This window comes from Lissotriton vulgaris (genome assembly GCF_964263255.1).
Source record: "Lissotriton vulgaris chromosome 7 unlocalized genomic scaffold, aLisVul1.2 SUPER_7_unloc_1, whole genome shotgun sequence".
NCBI classification, from domain to species: Eukaryota; Metazoa; Chordata; class Amphibia; order Caudata; family Salamandridae; genus Lissotriton; species Lissotriton vulgaris.
Window position 1 is genome coordinate 1,901,765 of NW_028240614.1, and position 13,987 is coordinate 1,915,751.

The window sequence follows — 13,987 nt, forward strand, 5'->3', positions numbered from 1 at the left end:
CCCTGACACTCACCCCACCACCCTCTGAAAATTGCTTACCCTGACCACATCCAAATCTTCTTTTTTTAAACCCGACCTCTTTACATATGTCTTCTGCACCCCCCAAACTGAAACAAAAGTGCATGTCCTACTCCCACCCCCACCATCCTCAACACTACTGCTCCTTATTGCTGTGAGCCAGTCGGCCACTACTATACACAGGGCTTGAGTCCTATAAAAAAAATTGGGGAGACTGACAATATGCAAATGACCTCATGACCTCACAAGCTGAACCTGCCCCAGACACATTCAGCTTATTTCTGTGGAGCTCAGCTTCTTGGCAGGGTGGACGGCGTCCACCCTGTGGAAAGAGTGGGGGACGCCGGGTACCTGTGTGTATCCCCGACTCGAGCCCTGACTATACATTGTATTAACACACACCCCAGGGGCCGGGCGCGGCTCCGAGGGGATACATAGAGGTGCACTCATACCGTGATGTGGAGCGGACAGCACAGGGGTGACAAAGAGTCTCTCCCATGTCCATGAGGTGGTGTGACCAGGCTCCTTGATGGCGTGATGAAGCTGGTCAAAACGAAGACGGCGGCGAAGACAAGGCATAGCAAGTAACAGAGGGGCCAAGTCACAGAACTAATCTGAGACAAAATCCTAAACTTACTTCTTTTGATATTCACAGAAGGCATTTAGTAGTACTAAAGTTAGTATTTTGTCTTAAGTTATGATTTTGTCTTAAGTTATGATTTTGTCTTAAGACCAAAATTTAAGACAAAATCCTAACTTAAGTTAAAATCCTAACTTAAGACAAAATCCTAACTTAAGACAAAATGCTGACTTAAGACAAAATACAAATTTAGGACAAAATGCTAACTTAAGTCAAAATGTTAACTTAAGACAAAATAATAACGCAAGGCAAAATACTAACTTTACTACTACTAAATGCTTCTGTGAACACCAAGAGTAGTATATTTAGGATTTTGTCTCAGATTAGTTCTGTGAATCGGCCCCTGCTTGCGCCGGAGAGGAACAGAGCAGCCGTGTGGTTTAGCTCCAGCGAACCATCGTTGAGGTGGCCGCGGGGCGTGGCTGACGGCGAAGGCAAAAGTAGTGAGAGGCTGCGGCAGCAGCCGGTGAGAGAGAAAGGTAACACACTGGCTGCAGAGAGCAGAGTGGCAGCACGAGAAGGTACTGCTGGCCCCGGGATTGGAAGGCGAAGAGCCGTGGCTGAAGACCTGAGCCCAAGCGGCAGTGAGTGAGAAGAGGCCGCAAGCAGCGAGCAGCGAGCAGCGAGCAGCGCAGGAGGGGGAAAAAAAAGAGACCCCACACACGTGACCCGCGAAGGCTCGCCTGGGTTGAAGGCCAACGTGGGGGAAGGCCTGTAAATAGAAAATAAAAGATGAGCAGCAACAGAAAAGAGTCCCTGGAAAGAAAAAAGAAAGAAGAAACATAGCGAAATATTCTAATCAGAGCTAAATTTACCTATCTAGTACAACAGGGACACACCAGCAGAAAGACAGCAACACAGAATTGGCACTAAAATGTTGGTGCAGGACCATGGAGATCAAGAGTACCCGAATGAACGTTGTAATCGGTCATCACTAGCTGCACTACCTGCTTTCAGTCAACTAGCTGACCCGGCAACTGCGGCGACGAGATGGAAAAAGTGGATTGGGTGGCTGGAGAACTACTTTTGCAAGGATCGCAAAGTGGACGGTGCAGTGAAAAGGTCGACCATGATACACATGGGTTGGGATGAACTGTACGACCTCTTCCTTGATCTACTGAATACTGGCGATAATAATGACTATTACACTGCTGTAGAAGCACTCAAATGATATTTTGTTCCGCAAAAGAATCCAGATTATGAACATTTTAAATTAAGACAAGCTCGCCAGCAAGAAGGGCAGTCGGTAGATATGTTTTGCGTGATTACGAAAATTGGCCAGCACATGCACTTGCGACGACAAGCAGGTAGAAATATGGGCACATCTGATCCAAGGATGTCGGTCCGCCAATCTAAGAAAACTGATCCTCCGCCATCCGGGCATATCACTTGATGAAATCCTGATACTGTGCAGATCTCATGAAATAGCCGACGTGAGGGCTGAAGAAATGGAATCGGCCCTGACCCACAGCACAGCGCAGTTACACCGTTGCACTTGGCCCCTGTGAAAGTTAAAAATGAACGGGTGGAGGGCATCTGAAAGGCGACTGGCCGAGGTAGGGAAAGTACCTGGCCAGAGCTACACAAAAAGTGTGCGGGAGCTGTGGGTTCTCATGTCATACACTGAAGAATTGTCCTGCAAAGGGAAACATTTGCCTGCAGTGTGGGAAACCAGACCATTTTGCAAAAGTATGCCCAGGAGATTTGAGACAGAATAGTAGTGTGGAAAAGTTCAAGGAATTCAGAAAAGTAAAATTTGTCTCTGACGTGGAGGAAGAGCATGGTGCTGTGCCATGGTGAGCAAACAATTGCAGAATATTGAAGAGGACTACAGGGGTGAAGTATTCACTGTATCCTTCACAGAACACCACAACCAAAAGAGGAGACCCGCACCCATGTGTAGAGTGAGCGTGAGTGGTGTACCAATAACAGCTCTTATTGGCTCAGGGGTGTCAGTGCACATTTTAGACACTGGGCAGTATCTGCAGCTGGAACCGCATCTGCTGCTGGTAAATACCAAAGCAAAGACATACAACTATGGAGGTGCTACTCCTCTACCTCTCCAAGGAGTAATAGAGGTGGAAGTCATGGAACAACAGAGCAGCTAACAAGATTCTGGGTCACTCTGGAGAGTGCAGGCACCCTGATAGGTTGTCACACAGCTGAGGACTTAGGGTTAGTGTTATTCGCTAAGCAAGTACACTTGTCACATTCAGAAGACATCACAGAAGAATTCCCACACCTATTTGAAGGATCAGGATGTTTGAAGTGGGGTCAAAGAGAGTTACATAATGATAAAAACAGTCAGACTGATGGCACTGGGACATTGACAGGTGCTGTTTCATCTGCGACCTCTGGTCGAGGCAGAGCTGGACTGACTAGAGAGAGCCAGAGTGATTGAAAAGTTATTGGGACCGACCCCTTGGGTCTCTCCCTTGGTAATAGCATCAAAACCGAAACCCATAAGGTTGTGTGTGGACATGCACCTGCTGAACAAGGCAATAAAAAGAGAGAGACACATCATCCCGGCAATTGATGAAATTGTGACAGACATCAATGAGGCCAAGTGGTTTTCAAATGTGGACCTCACCTCAGGGTACTATCAACTGCTCCTAGACTATGTCAGTCAATACATAACCACATTTTCTATGCATGTGGGATTGAGGAGGTTCAAGATGCTCAGCTTTGGGGTGTCCTCCGCAGCAGAGGTATTCAGGATTCGATAAAAGAAGCCCTGTTAGGACTTGTGGGAGTAATCAATGTCAGTGATACCGTGCTCATCTTTTCGGGCATCTTGAAGGAGCATCATGCCAGGTGGAGGTCCGCATTACAGCAACTCGTTGACCATGGGCTCACACTCCACAAGAGCAAATGCTCATTCTGCACGAACGTGGTAGAATGCTTTGAATATCGATTTTTGAAGGAGGGTCTTCAGGTTGACCCTGCCAAAGTTGAAGCCATTTGGGAAGCTGCGATTCCCCAGAACTCCACGGAAATACGCAGTTTCTTAGGAATGGTCAACTACTGTGGAAGGTTCATTTCCAGTAGGCAACACTTTCAAAGCCACTGCAGGCGTTGACCAAGAAAGATACACCGTGGAAGTGGATGAGTGATATTGCCCAGGCATTCAAGGTAGTGATGGGAGCACTGCTTCAAGGAGCTACTGTGGCTTACTTCAAACCAGGAGGCATGATGGAACTCATTGAAGACACCAGTCCGGTGGGGTTGAGGGGTGTCCTTTTACAGCAAAATGAAGGTGGAGAGTGGATGCCCATTGCATACACCAGCCCAGCACTGATGGTATGCCCAGATCGAAAAGGAGGCTCTCGACATCAGGTGGACAGGTCAGCACTTTCATATCTATCTGTGCAGACACCAGTTTAATATGATCACTGATCACAAATCCCTAGTACCTTTTTTCAGTGGATCAGTCAGGCATGGGCCACCCGAATTGAAATATGGGCAATACAACTGCAAAAATACAACTTCAATATTGCTTATCGGCCAGGGGTAAACAATCCAGTTGATTACCTTTCAAGACACCCGTTGGCCGAAGATCCCAGGATGCAGAGAGAAACCGATGGAGGGGCAGAAGACTTCATACATCTGGTAACCGAGAATGCCTGCCCTCGAGCCCTGTCCAAAGCAGAGCTGGTGGAAGCAACTCAAGAAGACAGCTGCATAAGTAGGGTGAAAGAGGCATTAAAGGCTCATCAGTGGAAGGATTTATTAAAAGGGGTGAACAGGCTGGTCGATGAGGAGTGAGAAATTCGAACAAGCCTGTAGCGATGTATGATTAAATGTGCCAGAGCTCTGATGGACTCCTACTGAGGGGGCCACACATTGTAGTACAGGGGAGTCGTGAAACTGGCCCATCAAGGACATGAGGGGCAGCTAAGACCAAGCAAGGCTATGGTCAAAAGTTAAGTTTCCAGGTATGAATAGAACAGTGGAAGAAATCATACGGGATGCCACTCCTGTACAATCTTGGCGGCAGAAGCTGCAGTAACCCCAATCATCACTGAGGAGCCTTGTGATAAGCCTTGGTCCAAGGTAAACATGGACTTCGGGAGTTTTCCAGATGGAAGATTAACTCTGGCAGTAATAGATAGCACCACCAAGTTTCACAGAGTTGAGCTCATCCGGTCCACGGCATTTGAGTTTGTAAAGCCTGCATTAGAAAAGATATTTGTTATGCTGGGACTGCCAGGCGAGGTGAAAACTGATAATGAGCTGCCATTTCAGGGTTTGGAATTCAAGGAATATTTACATCACCTCAACATTTAACACAGAAAAATCACATCCCAGTTGCCCCAAGCAAATTGAGAAGTGGTAAGATTTATGAGGACACTGATCAAAGCCGTGGGAATAGGTGTGGATCGAGGAGCAGATTTGGCGTGTGCCTACAACAATTTCTGAGAGCGTATCGACAAACGCCACATTCCACTACAGGATGTGCACCGAGTTAACTAATCAAGAAGAGACCGGTGAGGGACTTAGTGCCAGTTAGCTCCGAGTGGGTACCTGCGACTATGAACCAGGACGCAGAGCAAAAGAAAGGCAACCAATGAGTGGGCCAGTAAAAGAAGGAATGCCAAGGATTCTAAGATATGACTTGGAGATGAAGTAGTAAAAAAAGACTGACATCCTCAATGGAAATTGAGGACTCCGTTTGAAAGAGAAACATGTGAGGTTGTCGGAATGATGTAACCATGATGACGGTCAAGAGGAGTAAAGTAATGATATCATGAAATGCCTCATGGTTCGAGAAGGCCACGAGAGCTACGGAGTCAGGTGATGTCCTGGGGCAAGAGATGAGATCAGAAATTCCAAGCATGGTGAATCAAGAACTGGAGGTCACTGGCGGGAGGAACACAACTGTGAGAAGAGTCTTCAGCCGGCATCTGGTCAGGAAGAGAGAACTACTCCTGAAAGCTTGTTGCGCCATGAGGAGGTACCCGGAATCCAGCAGGGTGATCCTTACTGTCTGAGACAAAATCCAAGACCAAACTAAAGGCTATGAGACTTTGTCTGCTATGGGAGCCGAAGTCCAAAAAGAATATCCAAAAAGTATGTGAACTGTTAGTCTTGTTTATTGGTATTTCGTTTTCATATTTTGTTTTGAGATTTTACAATTCTTTCCCCTCAAGGTTATGAGGGATGAGTGGGCCAGTCGGCCACTACCATACATTGTATTAACACACACCCCAGGGGCCATGCGTGGCTCCGAGGGGATAAATAAAGGTGCGTGGAATTGCTCGGGATCCCAGCACAGAACTGCCATAGTGTCTCATTGTGTGTGTGTGTGTCTTGTGCCCTAATGACTAGCTACCTATGCAGAGGTTCCCCACCTCTACACTTATGACTACCGTGTTTCCCCTTATGTGGGAGGACACTGACATCAATGACTATTTTCAATTCAATTGTTTACAATAGATTTATCCTATGGAAACCATGTACAGGACTGGCAGATGTAGACCTTTGCGTCACTAATTCAATGATGGGGGTGGGGGTTTGCTAGGCTACGTGTGCGGTGGGGTGCCTTAGGTGGGGTGTGTTTGTTAATGTTAATGCTATTAGGTACTTCTAAAGTGCGCGGCTACTCATAAGAGTGTCCAGGTGCTGCAGGTGCTGGGAGGGGCTAACGGGGTACTCAGCTAACAAGTGTCACATTATTGTACTAATAGCCAGGTTTTCAATAATTTCCTAAAAGGAAAGAGGTCCTGCATCTGTCTCCGGTCCAATGGGAGACTATTCCATATTTTTGCTGCTTGAACTTGGAAAGAACAACCTTCGATCCGCTCATAAGAAGATTTGGGAATGCAGGCTAGGTGGCATGCCGCCGACCTCGGAGCACGGCGCGGGAAGTAAAATTGCACTCTCTTCCTGAGGTACGGGGCTCCCAACCTATGAAGAGATTTAAAGGTCAGGACCATGGACTTAAATATAATCCACTTACGGATTGGAAGCCAGTGCAAGGATTTCAGTTCACTGGACATTAGTGTTCTAGGACTGAGCATAAGGATTGCCCTTGCTGCTGCGTTCTGTACCACCTGTAGACGTGTCAACAGGTAGACCGGGATTCCCAAATAAGGACTATTAACGTAGTCCCGCTGGGAAAGAACCAGTGCCTGGACCATAATTTTTCTATGCGGGACAGTCAGGAGGGGTAGAAATTGCCTGAGCATTTTGAGTACTCCAAAACAAGAACCCGCTACTGCTTGTACTTGGGAATTCATGGATAGATTGTCCTCCATCCTTACTCCTACATTCTTGACTGTTTTAACTGAGGCGGATGGGGGGACATGTCCTGGGGCCACCAATTCCGCCATGCGGTGTCTGGAGGAAGACCAAAGAGGATGATTTCCGATATGTCGGGATTACATTTTTGTTGGTGGAATTGGAACCAGGCAAATACTTCAGAGAGGCAGGCCCTTATCGCTTCCTCACTAAAATCGGACTTTCTGTCGCACGTGAAGTAGTTGCATATCGTCCGCGTACGATACGATTTTCGCTCCGTGCGCCTCAGCCAGGTCTGCTAAGGGGGACATATAAAGATTGAAAAGTGTGGGACTGAGGATTGATCACTGCAGAACCCCAACCTTGAGCGATGGAATTGGTACTGAAAAAGGAGGGGACCAAATCGTTTGCTGCGAATTATCCAAAAATGAGGCAAACCAGCGAAGTACCGTGCTCCTGTAGCCACAATCTGTGAGTCTTCTTAGTAGCTGATCATGGGGTACGGTATCTAAGGCCGCTGATAGATCTAACTAAATCAGGACGGCCTTGCCTCCCTGGTCTAAGGTTTCCTTGATGGTCTCTGAAGCCTCCAGTAGTGCGGTTTCAGTACTGAAGTTGGATCTGAAGCCGGACTGGTTCTGATGGAAAACATGATTGGATTCCGCGTAAGTAGTGATAACCTCATTCACATATTGTTCCAACACCTTCGAGATGGTGGTGGAAACTTGGTCCATGTTTGTTAAGGAGACTGAGGGCCTGAATTAGACATGGGTTACTGTTTCACAACGGTGACAGATATCCTGTCTGCCGAAATACAAATCCCTTCAGGATTTTATGGAATTTATGTTTCAGTGGACGGAATATCGATCACCGTTGTGACGGAGTAACCCGTCTGCCAAGATCTAAACAGGCCGTGAGACAATGTTCTACTTGAATGTACCCATACTGCTCCAGATTTCAATGGAAACATGCAAACACTGTTCACACCTGGTAGTGAGATCTTTTAATTTGCATTATTATTTTTTTTTGCTTGTCTGCCTTTCAACATTTTTACAACATTGAAGATCTTGCCTACACTCTTTGTTTCTTCCCAACAGACTTTGGTGGTGTTTCGAAATCCCAAAGATACGGCAGTGTCGCTGTTCCACTTCTATAATAGTCTGCCTCTACTTCCCAACAACAGCTCCTGGAATGAGTTTTTTGAGCACTTCATGACCGGAAAAGGTATTTTTCTTTTTGTCCAAAATGGCCGACGACTGTTCGAAAACCGCTTATCTTCAATAGCCGCTCTAGTGAGCCGCCATTTTTAAGAGCACTGTGCAGGCTCATCGCAGCCTGCTTCCTTGTCTATTACATAAAATATGTGACGTATTGATTGGGTTAGACTGTTTAGAAAAAAGAATGGGAATTTTGGAATAGGAATATTGGTGTGTGCATGTTCAAGCTTTCTGGGTGAAATTTGGGAGCTACTACAGTTGGTCGTGATTGGCGAAAGCTTGCGTTCCGCTCTGATCTTGCTCTTGTAACCCAATGCTCCTTTGCTGCTACTCATCCGAAAAAAGCTAAATGAACAGATGACGTGGAGTTGCATCTTTTTCTCTAATTCAATTGTAACACAATTGTTGTATCATGTGCGTTTGTAGATACACCATCTTTGCATACTCTTACAATCTAGAGTTGGGCTCGGCCATCACAGGTTGCTTTTCTTCGAAGAAGCTTTGACTCACTGTATACTGTGTGACTACTCTACTGAACGCGGGCACTAGATCCAACTTTAGAATGGTAAATCTGTCATCGGGTTCAGATGTGGTATCCACGGTTCCAAGACAGGCGCATTTGCTTGCTGTGACTTCTAGTCTAGCTTCAGTTTATACAATGCATCTATTTGAACTTCAAATTCAGAACTATTTCACTCCCACATACACTGCGTCCGGTCTCACTTCTATTTTCTTTTCCTAAAGACTTGTCCTTAGACAATGTCACTAGATGGAGAGCACAGCCTACAAATCCTCCCCACGTTGTGATGGCATGTACAAACCTATAGGGGTGTGCCCAATTATCCCCACAATACCTGGGCTGCAAACATTAAAAACAACAACATGGTATCGCACAGGGATAAATCACAGTATTAACTTTTGCCGCAGTGAAATAGTTCAATTGAACACTGGGTCCTTAGAATCAATCAGATCATAAAGTTTATTTGATTATTTTTATTTAATTGTCTATATACTGTCTCCACTTAATAAACGAGTTCCTGGAGAAAAGTGTAAAAGCAGATAAATAAATGTTATCAAACCCATCACCTTTCAGCATGAATATCACAAAACGAAACCAAATCTTAAATTATTTTAAGGAAATCTTCTTACCTTCCTTGTATTTAAAAATAATGTGGTTGAACAATTCATACACTGTGCAAACCCCATGGAGGTAATCCTCAACAATCCCATTTTTGGGCAATCATGCCCTTTCTATATTTTTAGGTCCATATAATTCCATTGTACTTTATATTTTACAAGCAACTCCTACTGTTGATATTGTTGACACGTTTCGACCCAACTTAGTTCACAGGCCTCTTCAGGACTAGAAAGACTGAAGTACCTCTAAGTCTGGCCATCAGGCTAATTTATATATATGCACACATCCACCAGGGCACAAGCTCTAGTAAATGTGACTCCCTGCAATGCCTTGAAATTGAGGGATCACCTGAAGAAGAATCTTCGCTCTGCCTCGCCTAGGATAAATAGCCATCGCTGTGCAGATCGAGCAGCCCATACTTCTTTTCAAGGCACACTGGACCAGGGTTGTTGTAACTCAGGTCCTCTCTCAGTGTGTGTCCAGTTCACATTGTTGCCGCAGTATTGGCTGCTCTCTCTACATGATGATCTTGCAGGTAAGAGGCAGTGATCGCACAGCCTTCACCTTCGGTCTGGTGGCTGCATCATCTCAACAAATGCATTGATCATTGATTGCAGTGCTGCAGGTCCAGCTGTCCTAGCATGGCTCCACCAGCAATTGTACCCTCTCTGGGGGTCTGGCTCGACTCAGTAGCGACACGTCAGCTTTGTTGGATGATCACTGCATGGCAGGTCCGGGGTCATCACACAAATTCTCCAGCAGTTGAGGCTTCTGAGACCCACCTGCTTCTTCAAAAGTGAGGTGTAATTGAAGCTTCCAAGGCTAACCAGGATCCAGTCAGGGATGGAACAACTTCTTTGCAACTGGCAACGGCAGAAGCAGCTCATGGCCAGCACTAGTTCTCAGCAGACATGGACTCCCTCGAGTTGACAGAGTCTTTGGGGGGATTTTTTAGCCAGACGCATATACTGAGGTCAGGAGACCCTTTCACACTGTGTCACTCTTGGCTTTGCTCGCCAAATGTTTCCACTTTCTCAGAGTTTCCCCATGGCGGGAATATTCTAGCTTCTCTTCCCAGACAGTCTCTCCTTCTACAGGGCCAGCCATACTCCTTCCCTTTCTCAGCTGGCAGGCAGACTTCTAGCCACTAGCAGACCCTGGGTTCATCCAGCAAACTGTGCAAGCTTCAGGCCATCTCCCCTCACCTTTGGGAAACTGGTTGTCAGCTAGACACCACCTCTGAATACACAGCAGCTCTTTGAGTACTTTGAATAGCATATCCTCACTTGGTTAATAAGAACGTGGGGCCGTAATAAATTGAAATGGCTTGGGTATGCTTTTATACACATTATAGGCAGGCGATGTGTAGTTATTGTCTCAATCTTCAGAACCAGTTTGGGTTGGTTTTCTTTCAAGTGTCCTTGTTGGGTTAATCTCCAGGCACAGCCTTTGTGTAAAGTGGTGCTTCTCACAGCATCTAACAGTGGGGCAGTCTCCAAGCAGGAGGACCCAAAACATGGCACAAGCTCAGATCTATATGCGCTCATAAGGCAGTCAGGTTTCCCATTCCATATATGCACATTCCCCATCACAATTCTGTATTCCCTGCTTTGTCCCACTGGCCTCCCCTTTCCCATTTGTTTAGAATCACTATGATGACACACCAAAGCTTTCAAATTTTGTCAATAGAATTGTAAACTGAGGGTATTGTACCACACAAATGTTAAAGTAATGAAAATTTCGTCTTAGATGGACTCTGTTACTCAAGTGTCTTGTTGAAAACTACTGAGCTAGATAATTCATTGCTATACAAAATGTGCATGTCTGGTCAAAGAATCATCACAGTTGGTGTGCCACCCCATTGTTTTAGTCTTACACAAGTAAGACCAAAACGTTGCGCCAATCCATGCAGAACACTAAGGTGGATTTTGAAGAGGAGGGAAGAGATGGTTGAGCATTAAGGAAAGCTCAGAAATTGATTGTTGCATCAGAGACGCTATTACTTTTTACTAGGAATTCCTACATCTGAGTTCCGGCTGCATTACACCGGTTTGTTATAGATCTGTAATTGGCATGTTTATTTTAGTAATGGCTAGGATTTTTTTTAAGAGATGTAATGAATGGAGCTTTTTTTGTTTTGTATCATTGCAAGAGAGATAGAGTAATTGATTTTCATCTGTGCAGCTTTTGTGATGGGTTTTCTATCCAGGATTTCCTTGAAATTGTCAAGGCTCAGGGGTTGCCTTGGATTCAGATCTTCTGGTTTGTGGACTTAGATCTTTCTAGGGTTGTGTAGACCAGGAGAGAGGGGCTTTAGGGTGCTTGCTTCTGGTGTGGAATGGTGCAGGTTTGGTTAAGTGTATTGGCTGCCCTATGGTTCTTCGAGCACAGTAGAGAGTGTACGTCAATCAATCAATCATGGGTTTTTTAAGCGTGACTACTCACCTGTAAGGGTCTCAAGATGCTGAGAAGGGGAGGTGCAGGTTCCAGTCAATCAAGGAGGGGATCTGTCAAAGAGCCATGTCTTGAGGTTTCTCGTGAAGATGGGGAGTGATGTTGTCTGCCTGAGGTGGAGCAGTAGAGCGTTCCATGCTCTGGCAGCAAGGAAGGAATAGGAGCGGCCTCCTGATCTGGTCTTTTTGGCGCGAGGAACCATGGTGTAGGAGAACTGGGCTGATCATAGGGTTCTTTGGGGTGCGTGGAAGTTGATTTGGCTGTTGTGGAACGCTGGTCCGGTGTTGTGGAGGGCTTTGTGTGCATGGGTGAGGATCTTGAAGGTGATTCTAGCCTCGAAGGGGAGCCAGTGGAGTGTGTGCAGGTGTTGGGAGATGTGGCAGTGTCATGGTAGATTGAGGACCAGTCTTGCTGCAGTGTTCTGGGTGTTTTGTAGCTTGCAGGTGAGGTTTTTGTTTATTCCAGCGTAGGGTGTGTTGCCCTAGTTGAGTCTGCTGGTGACAAGGGCGTGGGTGATGGTTTTTCTGTGCTCGAGGGGGATCCATATGAAGGTCTTACGTAGGAGGCAGAGGATGTGAAAGCAGGAGAATGTGACAGTGTTGATCTGGTGCTCCATTTTCAGCTTGGAGTCTAGGATGATTCCAAGGTTGCGTGTTTGGTCTGTGGGTGGGCTACCAAGGGCAGGGGCCACTAGGTGTCGTTCCAGGTGTCGGGGTGTGGGCCCATGATGAGTACTTCTGTCTTGTCTGTGTTGAGTTGTAGGCAGCTTCTTTTCATCCATTTGGTGACAGCTTCCATGCCTTCTCGGAAGTTGGGTTTGGCTGCGTTGGCTTTGTTGGATAGGCAGAGGATGAGTTGGGTGTTGTCTGTATATGAAATAATGTTGAGTCCGTAGGTTCTGACGATGGGGGAAAGAGGAGCCATGAAGACGTTGAAGAGCGTTGGGCTGAGGGAGTACCCCTGGGGGACGAGTTGGGTGTTGTCTGCGTATGAAATAATGTTGAGTCTGTATGTTCTGACGATGGGGGAAAGAGGAGCCATGAAGACGTTGAAGAGCGTTGGGCTGAGGGAGGACCCCTCGGGGACTCCGGAGGTGGTTGATGTATGATCCGAGAGGAAAGGGGGCAGTTTCACCCGCTGCGTTCTGCCGGAGAGGAAAGTGTAGATCCAGTTGAGGCTCTTGTCCCGGATACCTGCCTCATGGAGTCTGTGTACTAGGGTGCGATGGGTTACCATGTCCAAGGCCGCTGAGAGGTCGAGGAGGATGAGGGCTACTGTTTCTCCTTTGTCCAGTAGGGAGCGGATGTCGTCTGTTGTGGCGAGGAGGGGGGTTTCTGTGCTGTGTTTTATTCTGAATGTGGATTGTGGCAGGTAGAGGATGTTGTGCTCTTCGATAAAGGTGGCAAGTTGGCTGTTGATGGCTTTCTCTATGACTTTCGCTGAGAACGGGAGCAGGGAGAAGGGTCTGTAGTTTTTGAGGTCGGTGCGGTCCGCCGAGGGCTTCTTCAGGAGGGGTTTGATCCCGGCGTGTTTCCAGTCATCGGGCAAGGAGGCGTTCGCCAGGGAGCGGTTAATGGTGTGGCGAAGCATGGGTGCGATGGTGTCAGTGTGTCTTTGGTGGTGAGTGTTGTACAGCTGTCAATTGTTGGCTTCAGGATGTCGGGCCTGGCTGGTGGGGGTTCGGTGTGCTGGTTGTCTTTGTCGAAGTTGTCGTAGATGTTCTTGATTTTGCAGTGGAAGAAGGTGCTGAGTTTGTTGCAGAGGTCTTGTGAGGGGGGAATGTCAGTCGACTCGCTGGTGGGTTGGGCGAACTCCTTGATGAAGTTGAAGAGTTCTTTGCTGTTGTGTGTGTGTGTGGCGATTCTGTCTTCAATTGCAGTTTCCCTTGTGTTTCTGATGAGCTGTTGGTGGGCGGTAGTGGCAGCTTTGAAGTTCTTGTGGGCTTCTGTGGATTTATTATTCCTCCAGGTCTTCCCGAGGCGGTGGCCGGTGCACCTCGACCCTCAGAGTTCGGGTGTAAACCATCTGGCCTTCTTGGCATGTGTGTTGTTGTTCTTCTTGAGGGTGGCTATGGTGTTGATGCTGTCAGTGATCCATCTGTGTAGGGTTCGGGCGGCGGTGTTGGGGGTGTCGTCTTCCACGGTGTTCAGGGTGGAGTTGCTGATTGAGGAAGTGAACTGATTGTCAGTGATTTTGTTCCAGTTCCTTCGTGGGAGCAGGTGCTGGTGTCTGTTGATGGTGGGAGTTCTGAAGTTGAATTGGATGCATTGATGGTATGTC

At 46.9% G+C, this 13,987-nt stretch overlaps 1 protein-coding gene across 1 annotated transcript in view; it reads left to right on the top strand.

Annotated features, from left to right (window-relative positions):
• LOC147672976 (sulfotransferase 6B1-like) overlaps window positions 1-13,987 on the top strand; it is a 334,704-nt gene that overhangs the window by 168,180 nt on the left and 152,537 nt on the right. Inside the window, exon 4 of the mRNA XM_086947844.1 lies at window positions 7,996-8,122. Within this exon, the coding sequence (XP_086803970.1) occupies window positions 7,996-8,122 (127 nt within the window). The remainder of the gene's footprint in view (window positions 1-7,995; window positions 8,123-13,987) is intronic.